Here is a 17,875-nt window from a genome sequence, read left to right as displayed (position 1 = left end):
CACTTGAGAATGAATTATAAAACGTATTAACAATATTTTTTAAGTTATATTAATTATTAGTTAATTAGACACTGATCTCTGCATGGAGTCATGGAGAAGTCATTGGTTAACGCACATTATAGTCGCAAGAAAAAGAAAAGTCCATGCAGGCTTTACTAAAACAACAGTCATTAATTTTAAACGTCACAATCATCGTCAAAGAGACATAAAAATCAACCACAACATACGGACCATCTTGGGAAGTATATTAATTTTGTTGTACGAAAAAGCTCTTGCATTTTGCATGCATAGAGGTTGAAAATTACAAAAGACACATGCACCTAAGATTCGATTGACACACACACACACCTAAAATCCACGATACATGAGAATGATAAGAACTTTTCTGTTTCTACATGTAGCTGTTTATTCCTCGTAGAAAACAAAGATAAAAGAGAATCAAACGCGGCAACTGGATCGATCGCTATCCTGCTCGCAGTAAAGCTTTTCATCGAACCCTTTCTTTATTCGGATACCATTAGCCTCTCCTGCAAGAACAAATTAATCAGTCACTTTTATTTGTCACTTAATCACTATGGACGCAACTAAACAGAACACTGTGCTTAAAATTGAAGTGCTTAGCGTAATTCTGATCTACTAGGCTTTACATGAACAGTTTTAAAAATAAATGAGTTTACCATAAAAGCATGAGCTATTCATGTCCACTTTCTAGTAGTGGTAAGGAGGAGGGGGAGATGCATAGACGTAAGGGTGATGTGGCGGTGGGGAATGGTAAACTGGAGTTGGTGGCGGAGGAGACTTGTACTTGTATGGTTTCTTGGGAGGTGGTGGGGAATGATAAACCGGCGTCGGTGGTGGGGAATGGTAAACTGGAGTTGGTGGCGGAGGAGACTTGTATTTGTATGGTTTCTTGGGTGGTGGTGGGGAATGGTAAACTGGAGTTGGTGGTGGAGGAGACTTGTACTTGTATGGTTTCTTGGGAGGTGGTGGGGAATGATAAACCGGCGTTGGTGGTGGGGAATGGTAAACTGGAGTTGGTGGCGGAGGAGACTTATATTTGTATGGTTTCTTTGGTGGTGGTGGGGAATGGTAAACCGGAACCGGTGGCGGGGAATGATAAACCGGCGTCTGTGGTGGGGAATGATAAACTGGCTTCGGTGGTGGGGAATGGTAAACTGGAGTTGGTGGCGGAGGAGACTTGTATTCGTATGGTTTCTTGGGCGGTGGTGGGGAATGATAAACCGGCGTCGGTGGTGGGGAATGATAAACCGGCGTCTGTGGTGGGGAATGATAAACTGGCTTCGGTGGTGGGGGAGACGTGTAATGGTAAGGGGGAGATGCTACTGGTGGTGGATATTTCTTTGGCGGGGGAGGAGATGTGTAGTAGTAATGGTCTGCGGAGGCTTCTAAAGGCAAGTAGCTAAGAGAGACTGAGATTGCCAAAAGAGTGGCAAAGAGGTAGGCCATTTGGGACCCCATCGTTCAATACCAAGAGGAGTTTCGCTTGTGCTCTAAATCAAAGCTTCGTGCCCTCTTTATATAGACTTGGTCTCCACCAAACTTATCACACAAAACCTTGACGTCGAACAATTTTACTGTAATGTAACTAAATCTTAATGTCAATGATTCTGGTTATGTATGAAAAGGATGTCATCAAGTTGGGACAAGTTTGACTAACTATAAGACTTTGTGGTTTTGTTTAGTGGCCCGCTGCTGGCGAAGCAGGGAATAAATTAGTAAATAACAGTCCGATCCTGTTAATGATATGGCATTTTTTGCATACCATTATTCTTCATGAAGAGCTTGAAAACATGTACTTAATTACCTAACTTATCGTGAATGTTTTGGCCTTGGGTCCAGGCGGCGAGACTTATTTGCAACTTCATATCCATTTATTTATTTATTTCCCTTCACTTCGTAGTTAATTATTTTAATTTCCCTTCGTAGCTAGCTAACGTGGCTTTACTTTAAACTTCTTACGAATTCCCTTTAATGCTCTTATCTCAAGGTGAAAATAACTTTCTCCCTGAAATGTTAACAAGCAGCGGAAACAACCCAGCCATTATGTAATAGTTAAATAGTTTAATTGCATTCGTTGATAGTTTGTGGATCTTTGAATATTCAACATGAATAAACACATTAAGGAATTGTACATATAGTTGAACAAAGTACGAAATTATAAAATTACCTCAAAATTCTAAAACAAAATTCATTTTCTAAAACACAAAATTCGCAAAATGTTAAATAAAAATTGATGCAATAATTCATCTACAAAATAAAAAAAAAATTCAGTACTGAACCGAGTTTTTTTTGTTGAATATTAGATAAAAAAAATTGTTAGAAAAATAAATAAAAATAAAAATTTAAAACAATTCGAACCATTTATTCAGTACTCAAGTAAAAACTTAACTAGACACTGAATCCTATTAATAGCATAGTCTTAACGATCAACAAAAAGAATACTTAGGACTCATATAACCCTTAAAAGGGGAATTATCACTAATTCCCCTGCAGTTTTGTGAAATTTCACTAAAAATAGCGAGTACCAATTAATACGCACCGACCCCCCAGCATGGCATTAATCGATTTAATTAATGGATGTTGGTGGTCTCGCCGTACAGTACTGTCCTTCTTAGTAACTAGTAAAATAAACAACTGTTTGTGTGGAAAGACTAATCAAAGAGTCACTCTACCCCAGAAAGTGCGATCTTCACAGCCGTAATAATCATTATTAATATCACCCAATTTGAAATTTCTTATTAATTAACAACTGGATAACTAATGGATTCAGATTACGTAATTACAACGTCATAGATTATTAACAGCTTCATTAATGCAGGGTCTGCTCTCCTCAGAAAGACAAACATCTGCTTGCTCAAATAAACAAATTAAATGCAGCACATGCAAAATGTAACGTGTACAGTTGACTATAATCTTGTCTCTTACGGAAGCTTCACACCACTAAATTCTTTACTTAACTCCTTTTAAATTACTCAAGAGATATCATTAAGATCTAGATCAATAAACAGTTTTAAATTAATTCTCGAAACTAACTTCAATACGATCAAAATTAAATTTGGGTCTTGAAACTAAATAAGAACAAAAAAATTCACTGTTTGTAAAAACATAAAAAATAAAATAAAAATCAAATGCGCGTTGTGAAAAACAATTATGGAGTTGAAATATCAGTTCCTAAATATAACACGTTTTTCGGATCAAGTTGCGTGAGAAAAATATATATTTCTATGCAGCTGGCTCGCAAGTAAAAAATAAAAACTTTCCAGAAAGCATGCAAGAACTAGTCAATGCGAAAAGACGTCATCGTTCTGGCAGCGGGTACTTGTTTATCACCCTACGCTCCCACACCGACACAACATCTAGTCAATCAGTGAAAAACACGAACTCAAATTAAAAATGAGACTCTGAAAATTTTACTGCTGACAAATAATCTGTTTAAAGAAACTTGATATTGACACAAAGATGAATTGTTGCCAATATTCAGTCTATATTCAAAGCCATTGCCATATCAGATGGCCTTCTATCGCCAATCGCGCTTCGGTTTACTGATCACACACGTTACTGCCGACTGAAAGAGCAAATTAAAATAATAAAAGGAAATGTAATATTGTTAATAATCTGTTCACATTTCGAGTTTGGTAATGCGACAATGGAATGATATAACGAGTACTGATTATTTCAAATTATTATTTTGTTTTCTTCTTCAATATGTAACGTGTACAAAAAAAAAAAAAAACACAATAATGTTTATAAATGCATTCAATGAAAAAAAAATGCAAATTGCGAAAACAATTTCATAATTTCCCAATAAGACATATATTGCTTTAAATGGATGTGGGGTTGGAGGGGCTGGCGATTTCAAAGTGTCGATTTATATATTTGGACCAAATTTCATTAATTGGTCATATGAGCTAATGACAATAGGCATTTTTAGTTTTACTTTTAGATGGAGAGTTAGATAGTTTGTGAGCTTCGTGGCCTCTCTTAAATCATTAGGGTTTGGGTTTTGTCTTTTTCAAAATTTCCTTGTGGCTCTAGATATTTTAATTAAAATTAATACATTTTTTTTAAAATGTAAATCAAATTAACGGTTTGATATTTTACTCATGCCATAAATGTGATAATGCAGCAGCGGTGTTGACACTACCACGTAAGAGTTTCAACGGAGTATATAATTTTAGAAATATTCAATTAAAATAATTCTTTCATCATGTTTAAAGAAAACGATTCCGATCTTTTTATTTGTCTGAGAAGCAACAACATCCCTACTGGCTACTGGAGTAGGTGAGTCATGCTGTGCGAACACCGCATGTGGTACTTTTTATAATTGATATCAAGAAATTTGATTAGGTGGTCGCGATGGCCACGTGTCGCTCGGATAGAGCAACTCCAACCAATGAATTGTGACACCCGATCCATCGCACACAATAACGTGCACAATCATGCACACCCGATCATCACTCTTGAGGTTGAATAGTAATAAAACAATATTTATTTAATGCATTACCACCACCTAACCTAACCTAACATTTGATCGGCAGATTAAGATTCCGTTCCGGAGTCTACTTCTACTTTTTATGCGAAGTGGAACTTTCCCTTACGAGCAGACCGTGGCTAGCTTCTTTTTAAATTTCTATATTCTAAATGGTTTCCAAAAACCATATTCCATCTCTTTAGTATAAAATAATAATAATAATAATAATAATAATAATAATAGCGATAATGCTGGGACGGAATATGTGCACGGAACAATGCAAAAGTCATTTAAAATAATTTACAAAAAATAGGAAAGAGTAAATTAAATTTACATGTGTGATTGGTGTTTATTGAATAGAGAAACAAATAGTTGTATTCAAATCATGCATTATCACTACCAGATGTGTGATGTAAAATATTTAAAAATTTGTGAGAACTCAAATCATTAGAGAATCGTAATTAATTTATATGGTAATTGATATTTACCCACAAATAATTTGTTTACAGAATTTACACTTTTCTGTGGACAAGATTTTGAGCATATAATAACACCGCTCAAAAGTTGATAACTTGTTTAGTAATTTTACTAGTTGAATGAATGTTCGACAGTTGCTTAATTTAATTGCTGTGCATGCATGCACGCATGAATGTAATTTTGTAAAGGTAAAGTTCAGAGAGGGTCAAAGTTCATCATGATGTTCTGGTTTGCATGAAATATACATATGACTTTACAGCTAGCTTAGGGTTATGATTCTTTGCAGACAGTGGGCCACTTATATTATATATTGAGACATAATTGCTTAAATGCATCACTGGATTAATTATTAATACATATAAAAGGCTTAAAGCTACGCGGAATTAGCTGAATGATTAGAATACTTTTATGAGTTAGGGGTTTGGGTCATGGTGTATGGTTCCAGTTTTCATGGACGCACTTCTGAATAGATTTAATGACATTAATTTTTATGTAAATAATGGAACATGAAATCATAAGACTTAAGATTTTGTACACCCGTCATAGTTAGTCGCAGATTAAAATTATTGTTTGATTTTACATATAGTCTTCTTTATAAAATTGTCAATTATATATCTCTATGAATGTCAAAATATACTCAGTTGATATTAATTATAAAGTGAATGATCAATATCGGCAACGCATGGAGTACTGATAATAATGTTAAAATTCACATCAATTGAAACATAAAATTGATATACAACTAAGAGAAAGCAGGACAAATGTCATAATTATTAGAAATTTGTGTTCATGGAGATTAAAAATTATAGATTATTAATGAGTTAGACAATGATCTGCGTGACAGCAGGCTCCATATCGAAAGAAATGAAAGTTGAAATTGACCGTCGATTGGATAAAGGCACTTGTTAACGCGCTTTTTATACAAGTTGCATGAAAGAACCTTAGCATGCATGCCAATAAAAGTAAAATTGCAATAATAACAAGCGAATCCCTAGATATTTTTTTATAATTTTTTTATTTCATAAATAAGAAGAGACAATGAGTGCAACTTCAACCAATTAGATCCCTGACCCATAACCCCAACGTCGGAAAATTGAAAGGCCTTATTATTAAAGTTATACGCTATTGAGTCAAAATCTAATATTATGTGTAAAATTCATAATAGAATTCTCTTGTAATGCGAATTTTCCTAAAAAATATTTATATAGGTAATTAATAGTGAGTATGTAAAAATATAAGATCAGTTAAATCTCAATCATAAAATAGTAAAAATGAATATGTTATACAAGATCTTTAAAAGTTAAAGAAGAGAATCATAATTTTATGGTGTCAATAACATATTTGATTCAACTATGCCTTTATTTGGGAAAAGATACAACAAGAGGGCCTTAAATGCTATTATCCTAAGAGTGCATCGCCAAAGGGTAAAGTCAACACACAATGGACCGTTTAGAAATATATTGATTTTATTATACGACCAACCTCTTGCATCTGCATGCAAAAAGGTTGACAATTACAAAAGACGTGAGATGCGAATTACACACAGCAACGATCCATACATGAAAATGATAAGCACTTTGCTTTTCTACATGTAACTGTTTATTCCTCTTCGGGGGGCAAAAAGGAAAAAAGATAAAGATAATTAAAACGCGGCAACTCGCTTTTCTTTTTCTCACGGTAAAGTCTCTTAATCAGCTTTCGCTTTCTTTATTTGCATGCGAATCGCCTCTCCTGCAACAACATGTTAATCAGTCTATGTCAGTGGTCACTTATTCACTTAATTTGCATATAAAAATATAACACAGTGCTTAAACTAAAGCTCAATAATTTTGAGTTTACCATAAAAAAGCATGAGCTATTCGTGGCCACTTTCTAGTAGTGGTAAGGAGGAGGGGGAGATGCATAGACGTAAGGGTGATGTGGTGGGGACGTGTAAACTGGGGGTGGTGGGGGAGACTTGTACTTATAGGGCTTCTTGGGTGGTGGTGGGGAATGGTAAACTGGAGGTGGTGGGGAATGGTAAACCGGAGTTGGTGGCGGAGGAGACTTATACTTGTACGGTTTCTTTGGTGGTGGTGGGGAATGGTAAACTGGAGTTGGTGGCGGAGGAGACTGGTATTTGTATGGTTTCTTGGGCGGTGGTGGGGAATGATATACTGGAGTTGGTGGTGGAGGAGACTTGTATACGTATGGTTTCTTGGGTGGAGGTGGGGAATGGTAAACCGGCGTCGGTGGTGGGGAATGATAAACTGGAGTTGGAGGCGGAGGAGACTTATATTTGTACGGTTTCTTTGGTGGTGGTGGGGAATGGTAAACCGGAGTTGGTGGCGGGGGAGACTTGTATTTGTATGGTTTCTTGGGTGGTGGTGGGGAATGATAAACCGGCGTCGGTGGTGGGGAATGATAAACCGGCTTCGGTGGTGGGGGAGACTTATATACGTATGGTTTCTTTGGTGGTGGTGGGGGAGACTTATATACGTATGGTTTCTTTGGTGGTGGTGGGGAATGGTAAACCGGCTTCGGTGGTGGGGGAGACTTATATACGTATGGTTTCTTTGGTGGTGGTGGGGAATGGTAAACCGGCTTCGGTGGCGGAGGAGACTTGTATTTGTATGGTTTCTTGGGCGGTGGTGGGGAATGATAAACTGGCGTCGGTGGTGGGGAATGATAAACCGGCGTCGGTGGTGGGGAATGATAAACTGGCTTCGGTGGTGGGGGAGACGTGTAATGGTAAGGGGGAGATACTACTGGCGGTGGATATTTCTTTGGTGGGGGAGGAGATGTGTAGTAGTAATGGTCTGCGGAGGCTTCTAAAGGAAAGTAGCTAAGAGAGACTGATATTACCAAAAGAGTGGCAAAGAGGGAGGCCATTTGAGACCCCATCGTTCAATACAAGGAGGGGGTTTTGCTTATGCTCTAAATCAAAGCTTCGTGCCCTCTTTATATAGACTTTGCTTTTTTACAGTTTCTCTACCAAACTTATCATAAGATAAAATTGACTTTACCAAAAAAAAAAAATTACCCTAATTTATTTAACGAAATGCTTTCATGTTATGTTATGAAAGGGTTGCCATCAAGGTTTGGACAAATTTGACTAATTATATAATGTTAGGGGTTTGTTTAGTCTTAAGAGTATTCTGCTGGCTTGATATAAAAAGAGTTTGCGAGCTAATTAATAAGAGAATAAAGTAATAGTCATTATCCTATTAATAATTTTGTCTCCTTTTTCTTTTCTTTCTTTTCCTAGTGCAATAATTTAAACAGAAAGTCTTAATTAGTTCTGATTAATTTATTTAAATATTTTGTCTTTTTGAAGAGCTTGAAAACGTATATTTGCCTAACTTTTTATGAAATTTTTGGCCTAGGGTCCCGGCGGCTAAACTTCTCTCTCTCTCTGTGTTTCTTAATTGATGTACATTTTTGTTTCAACTTTCTCTAGTGATCTCTTTGTGTTTACTGTTTAAAATTAATACTGATAGCTTAGGTAGTGATATACAGATATGTCAGTGTTTTTGGCTTATAAATTAGCAAATATACATTGTGTGTGTATGTTTATAGTCTTCTAATATAACTAATCAAACACAGATTAGTTAGCATTAATGAATCATCTAAATCCACCACTAATTACTAACTAATCCCATCTAATCAACTCTCCAACACTTGATATTACGAATACATCCGTTAAAACAGCTTAATCGGATACGAAACATTAATACTACTTGTGTCAATTTTTTCGGTTAATTTGCATGGAAACGTAAATACGTAATATGATGATGACTCATTGACTCTCTCAAGTCTACACATAACGAAGTAATCAGAACTCTTACGGTGTCCATTTGACTACTGTATTGGTTTTACTTTTACACCATATCAGTTAAAAAAAAAAAAAAAGGAAAAAATTCCTCGTCACGTGTCGTTGATCTAATTAAATCATAAATATATAGCAACTTGTTACTTTGTTAGCTACCATGCGAGGAAAAAAGTACGTAAGAGTGGGTGAAGAGTGAAGACTGGACCAGCGTCATCTCTTCATCTCTCCTAGCAATGAGAAAGGAGGGGGGAAAAAAAAAAGAGAGGAATAATCGATAAATTAATAATTACAAGTAAAAACAAAGGTTGGCTTTGACTCTTTCTCTAGGTTTCCCTAGAAAGAAGTACGTACGCGAAGCTATAAATTTCCTTTCAACAATTGCAAAGCAGCTGGGCTTCTTCTAATTTCTAAATCAAAACAAGATCGGCTTATGACGAAGTGCTTTTGATTAAGTAATTTTTTTTTTTCCTTTTTCTGTTAGAAAAACTAGGCTACGAGAAGCTGAAAAGCAAAATCATAAATCTAGTATCGAATGGATCCATAATCGAATTTGGTAATGGTGGTTGGCAAATGAACCAAAATTTCAATGGATAAATTGCGTGGAGAGGTGTAGATAGTGCCAATAATTGAAATTTGTTTTCATATTTTCTTGACAACACAATGTCAATATTATTTAATATGTCAAGATAATAAAAGTTTTGGCACAAAGTTGGTGTTTATGTCTTATTAGGATAATTATACAGGCCATTTGGTGGTAATTAACAGTGTTTGACAATCATACTTATCTTAGGATGAACAGTAGTAATTGAATTAGTCCATTTTCTTTTACTTTTTTTTTCGAAAATGTCCACTCTGAATAATTGCAAATACGTGTAGTTTTTCACTAAGAAACATTTCACGCGTAAAAAATGTGGGTAAAATAAAAAGCCGCAATCAAATTAATAATTAAAAATTAGCTGGGCTCAATCAAATTAATATATAACATGTGGAGCCTAGTCTTATCTTAGGTCAAGATTTTGTCCCACTCAAAGACAATAATAGTAATTAACAAATTAAAATAAAGTCACATAAAAAATGGATAGATCACAACTTCTTCCATTTACCAAAATGCCTATTGAAACATTATTACTCTTTTTTTTTATATATATATATATATATGATCAAGTCACCGACACGAGAAGATAATATTATTCGCTTTAGAAAAACAGATCACGACTATTCAATGGTTGTGATGTGAATGCAGAATCAAACCTAAATGGTCAAGTACGGAGCCATCACCGCCGGTATTCAGTACAGCTCTTTGCTTTTTCTATCTTTATCTCTTTGTTTGGTCTTGCAATATTTTCTTTTCTGGATAGAAGATGATAAATGGTCGACTATTGGGTGGTGGTAGAGTATGTTGATTGATGAAATTTTTCTACCATGATGGAGATTGAAAATCAATTATTCTGAAGTGAGATCATAGCAATCTAGTCGATAGCAATCAATTGCGTACTATAATATTAGGCGATGGATTCCTTTTCATTTTATAAATTTTTGGTTCTAATTATGCTTCTGGGACCATCTCACCAAGCTCAAAAGTAATTTTCAAAAATTAAAAATTAATTTTAATATTATAATAGATTTTTTTAGAAACCACTTTTGTCACAATTTCCCATTCTATAACATATTTTAAAAAGCAAAAAAGAATAACTTTTCAAATTTTGATTTTAAAAATTAATTTTATATTTAATATAATTCTATATATATCCTAATATATATTATGAAAATTTAAATTATCCTTATTAATTAGAAAATAAAAAACTTTAAAGAGATTATTATTATTATTATTAATTATATTGAGATAATAAATAAAATAAAATAAAAAATATTTATTTTAGAAGTCAATTATTGTATTTATCAATACAAAAATATTTTATATACATATTTACAAACGTATAAATAAATTTTATTTAATATTATATCTAATTAAATTATTTATATTTTTACAGTAGTTTAATATTAAAATTTACTAAATACATATGATTATTTTTAAAACTCCCAATATTTTTAAAAATAAATTTTATTAAATGTTTAATTAGTTGTCTTTACGATATTATCCAATTTTTGACCCTTCGTAACATGGGATTTAATGATTAAAGCCTTGTTGGGAATATGCTTTTGAAGATGCCGCGTAAAAGAATAAAAGCTTTGATGTGATGCAAAGTGTTATTTGCTAGGATATCGATGGAGACACAAAAGTTTATATTGCAACTAAAATAATGATATATGCACATACTTTTTTTTTAAAAAAAAAAATGATATATATACATTGAAAAAAATAAAAAATATAGTATAAAAGTCAGAAAAAAAAAAGATTCTTATCTCGGTAATGGACTTTTTTTAATCCTATAGTTATGAGTATTATTATTATTTTTAAATTGCTTGGTCTTCAAATTACACCGTACTACTTTCTATATTATTTGTGCAGACATCATTGTTGTCACAGCTGATATGAGGTTAGATTTAGCATGGATCACGAACGATAACTTCCATATAAATTTCATTACATCGGTGGGCACTTAACTCATATTATTCTATACAACGGTCCCCGCCACGCCCAAACACACGAATAAATTACTGCACTTTGTGCTTAATTGTACGACACTCACTTTCACTTTGACAACTAATGTTTATCGCTCACCCGCGCTGTTATACTTCAAAGTCAGGGATTCCATCCCAAATGATAATCACACACTAAGATGGCGCGAGATGAGAACAATCATTCAAAAATCCCGAACTCATAATCTGAAAATGCTATGCCACATGTCAAACTCCAAAGTCAAAATTTTCATTACATCTAGAAATTATCGTACAACAATGCTTAGTACAGACTGACGAATTATGTTTAATCTCAGTGATCCATCCAATGATATCTTAGGTTTGACTGCACAGTCGATTATGATTCTTCTTCATCTCACCACCCACATACTCTGTGGATCACAAGGCATCATAATAGGGAAGGGGCCAGGGTCGAGCAACTAAAATTGCAAGTTACCAATACAATTTTATATAACTCAAAATATACAAGAAATGTGTACCCAAAAATTGGATTACTGTTAAACCTAGTTGTCCCCAGCCTGAAGTCATTCACCTCCTGCCTCTGGCTCCAAAAACAGACCTTGGACCTGGATTCCGAGAAAATTGCAGTCGCAAGAATTTAGAATCAGGATCATCTTCATCCATTCTATAACCTGATGAAACCAACAAGGAAATTAGCAACTCCAAGTTTTTCAGGAGACCAAGAATATGCATCTAATTTCAGATAAAGAATACAATCCAGCAATTTGAGATATCATTGTCCATCACCATATACCCAATTACCTTGCAAGGCACTCAAAGCAGTAGCTGCACAGGCCGGATTTTCAAAATCAACAAAACAAAGGATAAGGCGATCTCCACCACGCTGCATTTACCAATGTATCAGAGGTTTAGCTTGAAGAAACCAGTCACACTTGCAGTAATCAGTTCAGGTGACGTAATAACAAACCAGTCAGTAAAGGTAGGGGAAAAAATGTGTGTTAGTGGTCGTCTACTTACCAGTTTGGATTCTTTGATCACAAGTCTGACTTCTTTATATCCAACAAAAGGTCGAAATATATCTAAAAGGGAAGTAAAGGAATACAAACAACTGACAAGAAGATTTTTTTGTGTGCAAGATAATGAGTTGAGACAAAAATATATCATTTCGGCTTTTCAGTGCCACGCCATAGAAAAGGATACGAGCTACTTCCCTCTTCGTGCTGTCTGCAGGAAGTCCCTCAACATACAGAGTGCTCGAAGCATCAGGAGGAAGAGGTAATGTTTCATGGCCTGGCCTAGCTGCAGCATCAAATGGAAGCTGATCATCAATACTGCTGCTGCGAAGATTTTGCACCAGATCTGGACCAGTGGCCCCATGACGACCTGTCACACTAGGGTCAGAAACAGGCAGACGAGTCACTCCACCAGGAACAGCCCTTCGCAACCTATCTCCAGAAAATGCACTGGCTTCTCCAGAAGTAAAAGAAGAATATTGCTTCAAAATCAATTAGGATGATTATTTTAGCAAACGAACATGTGTATGCATGGCAGAGAACATGCAAGGACAAGGTTCAAGTGAGTACCGCGCTTTGGAGATAGCGATCATATGCTGATCCAATGGTACTTGTATCCTTTAGAGGCTGCAGCTCACCAAGATCATCATCTTGAGATAAATAATTATGCATATCATGACGTGACAGCACTTCAGAAGGGGGAAGATCTTCAGTATTAAAAATCAAAGATGTCAGTGAAATTCCTTCTCCAAAAGGAATGTGTGAATAAGCATGCATAGATGCAGTTGACCTACTGTCAACTCTCTACTTGCTTAGTGATTTCTGTTAAAGTAAGACCGATGAACATGGACTCCATCGTAAAATGGAGAACACTGAATGAATCCAATTCTACAGGAAGATCCAAGAATACATGATCCATGCAGAAGAATGACTTTCAGTGTCAAATAATTACAAAGTTGGCAAGGGACATGAATCTCTCATTAGTCCAAAAAAAGGATAGATAAATCTTCTAATTTTGAAACTTAAAACAAAAGTTGTAAATAATTCTGAACAAATTTATCTGTCACTTAGCACATTCACACCCTTCGATGGCTCAGTTTTGAATTGAATTCAAACCCATTATTCATGTCCACTTCTTTATTTCTTTTCGAGATATAAATCACAAAATAGAATACACACACTCATACAGTCATTCTCTCCTGCTATATCTGAATATAAATCACAAAATAGATATATTCTCCTAGAATATAGGATGCGCTGCCCCAAACGCACACATACAAACTACAAAGATTATGTTATCAGTATTGAAGTTGACAAATTCTTTTACCCTGCATCTCTTCACACAGAGTCAGTGCTCCAAATTCTACCAAAATGCTAATGTCATAACCCTTATCTGTATAAATTTACATAAAATTGCAACTTTAGCTCCCAAATCGGAACATAAATTAGAGAATTTTCTCATGCCATGGAAATAAAACAATAAAATCCTATGTAATAACACCATGGCGATCCATGGTTAACTAGTTAAATAAACAAGCTCACCAAAAGGAATCATATAATTGGAATTTTAAAACAAAAAAGAAAGTGTAAAAGAGCGTACCGTAATCGGACCGGGGTCGTTTAAGCATGCCACCAGAAGGGAGCAGAGAAGCCTGTTGACGATTCCAGTAACCGTCCGCCATGATTATTATCTCTGTATATTAAGAAATTGAGATTTAAGATTAAACAGCTAATTATTACAAAAGCATAATATTATCGATAAATTAAAAATCGCCGATTAACATGCCTTGGCGTTGATTATTGGGATTTGCTAAAACCCTAGGGCTCTTCCTCTGCTCTCTATTATTTTTCGCAATTCACACCACTTTTTTTTTTTTTCCTCCTTTTTATTTTGTCGTGTGTTAACAGTCTAATGCTTCGTCATCAAGTTGTCACACTCTATGGAGCACGTGGTGTCGTGGTCTCCAGTTATCTCGTGCAAAAAAGAAGTCCAGGATTTTATTTTATTTTATTTTTGGGCTTGGCTTCCCCCAACTCTCTATCTTTGGGCTTCTACATTTAACCCAAGATCTCTTCCACCCTTGCTCGCCCTTTCAAATCGATTACCAACACGTGATGATAAAAAATCAGACGAGAGTAATGCATCCATCAAATAAATTATTAAATTCTTTTTTTTTTTTATGATTCTAGTAATTAACCTTTTTTTTTATAATCAATGTACACATATGTAGTGGTAGAGTTACAAAAAAAAAAAAAAAAAGGAGATTATGGGCAGCTTAGCTACAGTAAATGATTCCTTATTCAAATAAATTAAAAAGAATAGATGTGATGAAAGACTCGAAGTTATATTTAATCTCATTAAAAATCATATTGAACGCGAAAAAAAACATTCTCCGACTCCAACAATGCATATTTAATATTTTATTGAATAGGAACACTTAATATAAATATTAAAATACAACCCACTTATAATTTAACAATCAATATTCTATTGGAATCTACTTGATAGTTGTGTTGTGGCATGGCCCAAAATGATTAACCCACCCCAAAATAATTGGGGTTTCCAAGTCTGTCTCTTTCAAAATTCTTCAACAGTGACCACAAACATCACCAAAACTGTACTTGCTAAAACTCAAGTTCAATAAAGTGCACAAAAATCACCCTCCACTTCAATTATGGTGAACTACTGAACTTAAAAGATATGTTTGTCAGGAATGAAATGAACATGACAAATTTTGGGGCCAAAGTGCTTTAACATCGGGGGTAACCCTTTTCTCCCACTAACTCGAACATAATTTTTGCCATCATTTTGTGCTCCCAACAAGTTTGAGCTGTGTACATGCTCTTTTCTATATGCGTCAAAGATGACATGAAATGAAGAAAAGCAAAAGAAAAGTGAAAAGGAAATTGGTTGCTTTGAGATTTTGTCTGGGTTTTGAAATAATGTATCAAATGTGCTACTGTAACAAGATCGTGACTAATAGTATTATTTTTCACAAGCTCACACTATATAATGTTACAACTTATTAAGACTATATGTAGATAAAATTGCAGAAGTGGACCTTTGATTTTTTGAACCACATAAGAATTCGTAGTACATGGATCTCTTGAAAGCTCACCTCAACTCCTTTTTCAACTATCTATCTGACCCAAAGACTTTTATTCATCTCACAAATCACAATATACCTGTATGTATGTATTGTAATCTAAGGTCTATTAAAACTCTAGAATATATATACATTTATAATATAATCCATAAATCTACCGAGACTGCCTCATAAATTTGCTCCTATTAATAAAATTAGAAAGAAATTACTCCAATCTCACTTTCCTTTTTTTTTTTTTATATTTTTTCCCATCCTTGGTGAAAATGTGAAAGAGACTCACGGGCTTGAATCGGTGGCCCACCAATGGGTTAATCCCAATGCCTAATGCCCCCACTTTTCTCTTATAAAATTGATTAATTCAAAGGAATGGTATGAACTAAGCACTCTCTTATAGCTTAATCCTTCAAATGACAAAAGTTAAATCCAAAGGTGCGTGGTACGCGAGTAATATTATATAGCATTGTATCAAATTTTAGAGTGATAATACAGCTACAAACTTTTGTACAAACTGATGTGGCATTAATTCATTAGTTGAATGAAAATATAAAATAATATAAATAAATTATGTGGACCAAGTAATATTTAATTCAATAAATTTTATCATGTTACATCAGTTTATATAAAATAAATTTATATAAGAGTTTGTGGCTATATCGTTACTCTAAATTTTATGAGCTCATTAATAAGCCACTAGTTTCCAAAACAAGAAAAAAAAAATTGAATGAGTCAGTAAAACTACCGAAGAAAGGTTGTGATAATGGCTTCTTATCATGAAATTGCAAGCAAAGTTGAAATGGACAACATAATTGTATACGTTAAATTTGAGATTAGACAAAATAAATTAATAACAAACACTTGGAGTAATTATGGAAGGCCTACTAGGGTTGGGGTCCATCAATTTAGTACTTTTTTTTTTAACTGATTAAGCATCAGGTTACTGTATTACACAGAGATATTTATAACTGCTATGACAGCATGTCATTACACTGATATTTACAATCATATATATATACATGAGACTACATTATTACACTTTTAGTCTATGAAGCACATACTCAGCTAAATATCCCTCATGGGGGAGGGATGTTTCTACTTCACTCGCATTTCGCAAGAGAAAAAAACGTTGTAAGTAATCTCCACACAATTATATTTAATTGAGGGAGGTTGAGTCCGTCACTTTAGTACTAATGTTAAAGTTTCAAGTAAAGTCTTTCAACTTACTTTGGAAGCTAAACTTAATCCAAGCAATTCACGAAAGGGAAGAGGCATCAATAAATAACCCAAAACCCCAAGTCCCAACAATTCAACCTTAACATGGAAGCGTGACCCACATGCAAATGAACAAGCCGACAGGGCTAAGTAGACGGTGTAATTGAGTCAAATCAAAGCGGCCCTAGCCTTAAAGATTTGGCTTCTTGTCCCTTGGAAGTAATAAATAATGTAAATAGAAGCAACTCTCTCATCATTCATGCTCCATTTGATACCGCAGTTATCCAGCAAGTTCAATAAGTCGGCTTTCAAGGTGATTATAGTGTTTTTATTATGATAATTTGATCATTGGCTTCCACAATCACTCACTTCGCTTCTTTATTTTCTCATTAATTTATAATTGAAGCCTAACTTCTGTTGACGAAAAGTGTCAAGATTTTCTTCAAACACATCATCACTTTTCCATATATTTACATAACAAATTATGATCTCACTAAAATCTCTTTTTAACTATAAATGTAAATGAAAGAGTAGTACCGCACATGTAGTGAGTTTGTATATATCTCACTATTTGATGTTTGATTGTTTGTGACGGACGAATCAAGTATTATCAATGTTCAACGTTATTGTATGATATAAAATATAATGTTTTATATGCTTACAAATTTTCCTTTTATATTATCAATACAATACGAAACTAAATCTTTTTTTTTATATTATTAATCAAATATTCTATGGAAACTCGTAACTATATTTGATGAAATGTCTTCAGTGTAATTAAAAATGTTGTAATGTGGGGTTGGAGTAAGAATACATTTTTCATCATAATTTACGGCTTTGCTTCAGGATCAAGTGGTTACGACACAACCACCTAGTGCACAACTAGTTTTTTTTTTTTTTTTAAATAAATGTTAGGAACGAATTAGTTGCATCTTCAGGAAATCAAACTCGATAATAAACTTAGATACAATAGGACCTGCTTTGATTGGCAATTCGGATATTTATAACATTAATCCTTAAAAATCAATAATTATGGAAATTTTAAAATAATTATTTTTTAGCAATAATATCCAAAATTAATCCCAATTTTAAGTTATTCAAAATTAGTACACCTGTACCTAAAATCACAACTATTTTAAAGTTATGTTTGAGTTAAGTCATTTCTTCCCCAATAAATTAAACCGTTAAAATATGAAATAAATGC

At 34.1% G+C, this 17,875-nt stretch overlaps 2 protein-coding genes across 3 annotated transcripts; both read right to left on the bottom strand.

Moving 5' to 3' along the window:
* Positions 1-212: 212 nt before the first annotated feature.
* On the bottom strand, positions 213-7,902 carry LOC112098206 (extensin-3-like). Its single transcript, XM_024183855.1, has 3 exons — positions 6,848-7,902; positions 678-1,473; positions 213-527 (listed from the first exon to the last, which is right to left on the bottom strand). The coding sequence occupies exons 1-2, from the start codon at positions 7,850-7,852 to the stop codon at positions 709-711; spliced, it is 1,770 nt and encodes a 589-aa protein (XP_024039623.1). The 5' UTR covers positions 7,853-7,902; the 3' UTR covers positions 213-527; positions 678-708.
* A 3,681-nt stretch (positions 7,903-11,583) lies between these two features.
* On the bottom strand, positions 11,584-14,244 carry LOC18043184 (RNA-binding protein 2). 2 transcript variants are annotated; one of them, XM_024184647.1, is made up of 8 exons: positions 14,142-14,244; positions 13,956-14,048; positions 12,926-13,062; positions 12,543-12,837; positions 12,360-12,421; positions 12,144-12,225; positions 11,861-12,013; positions 11,584-11,752 (listed from the first exon to the last, which is right to left on the bottom strand). In XM_024184647.1, exons 2-7 carry the CDS (start codon positions 14,035-14,037, stop codon positions 11,910-11,912), a joined length of 762 nt encoding a protein of 253 aa, XP_024040415.1. In that variant the 5' UTR covers positions 14,038-14,048; positions 14,142-14,244; the 3' UTR covers positions 11,584-11,752; positions 11,861-11,909. The 2 variants fall into 2 exon arrangements, with proteins under 2 accessions (XP_024040415.1, XP_006434433.1); XM_006434370.2 differs by having other exon boundaries at positions 11,584-12,013.
* Positions 14,245-17,875: the final 3,631 nt, after the last annotated feature.

This window comes from Citrus clementina, unplaced genomic scaffold (genome assembly GCF_000493195.1).
Source record: "Citrus clementina cultivar Clemenules unplaced genomic scaffold, Citrus_clementina_v1.0 scaffold_5, whole genome shotgun sequence".
In the NCBI taxonomy this organism is placed as follows: Eukaryota; Viridiplantae; Streptophyta; class Magnoliopsida; order Sapindales; family Rutaceae; genus Citrus; species Citrus x clementina.
This window is presented reverse-complemented; position numbering and strand designations above follow the sequence as displayed.

What these genes read in the sequence shown, in the direction of transcription:
- LOC112098206 (XM_024183855.1), bottom strand. Translation starts at nt 7,852, where the DNA reads ATGGGGTCTCAAATGGCCTCCCTCTTTGCCACTCTTTTGGTAATATCA. An exon ending in CTCCCCCTCCTCCTTACCAC is followed by an intron (nt 1,474 to 6,847) that starts TACTAGAAAGTG and finishes TGAACGATGGGG; the next exon opens with TCCCAAATGGCCTACCTCTT.
- LOC18043184 (XM_006434370.2), bottom strand. Translation starts at nt 14,037, where the DNA reads ATGGCGGACGGTTACTGGAATCGTCAACAGGCTTCTCTGCTCCCTTCT. An exon ending in ACGACCCCGGTCCGATTACG is followed by an intron (nt 13,063 to 13,955) that starts GTACGCTCTTTT and finishes TTAATACTGAAG; the next exon opens with ATCTTCCCCCTTCTGAAGTG. An exon ending in ATCGCTATCTCCAAAGCGCG is followed by an intron (nt 12,838 to 12,925) that starts GTACTCACTTGA and finishes TTGATTTTGAAG; the next exon opens with CAATATTCTTCTTTTACTTC.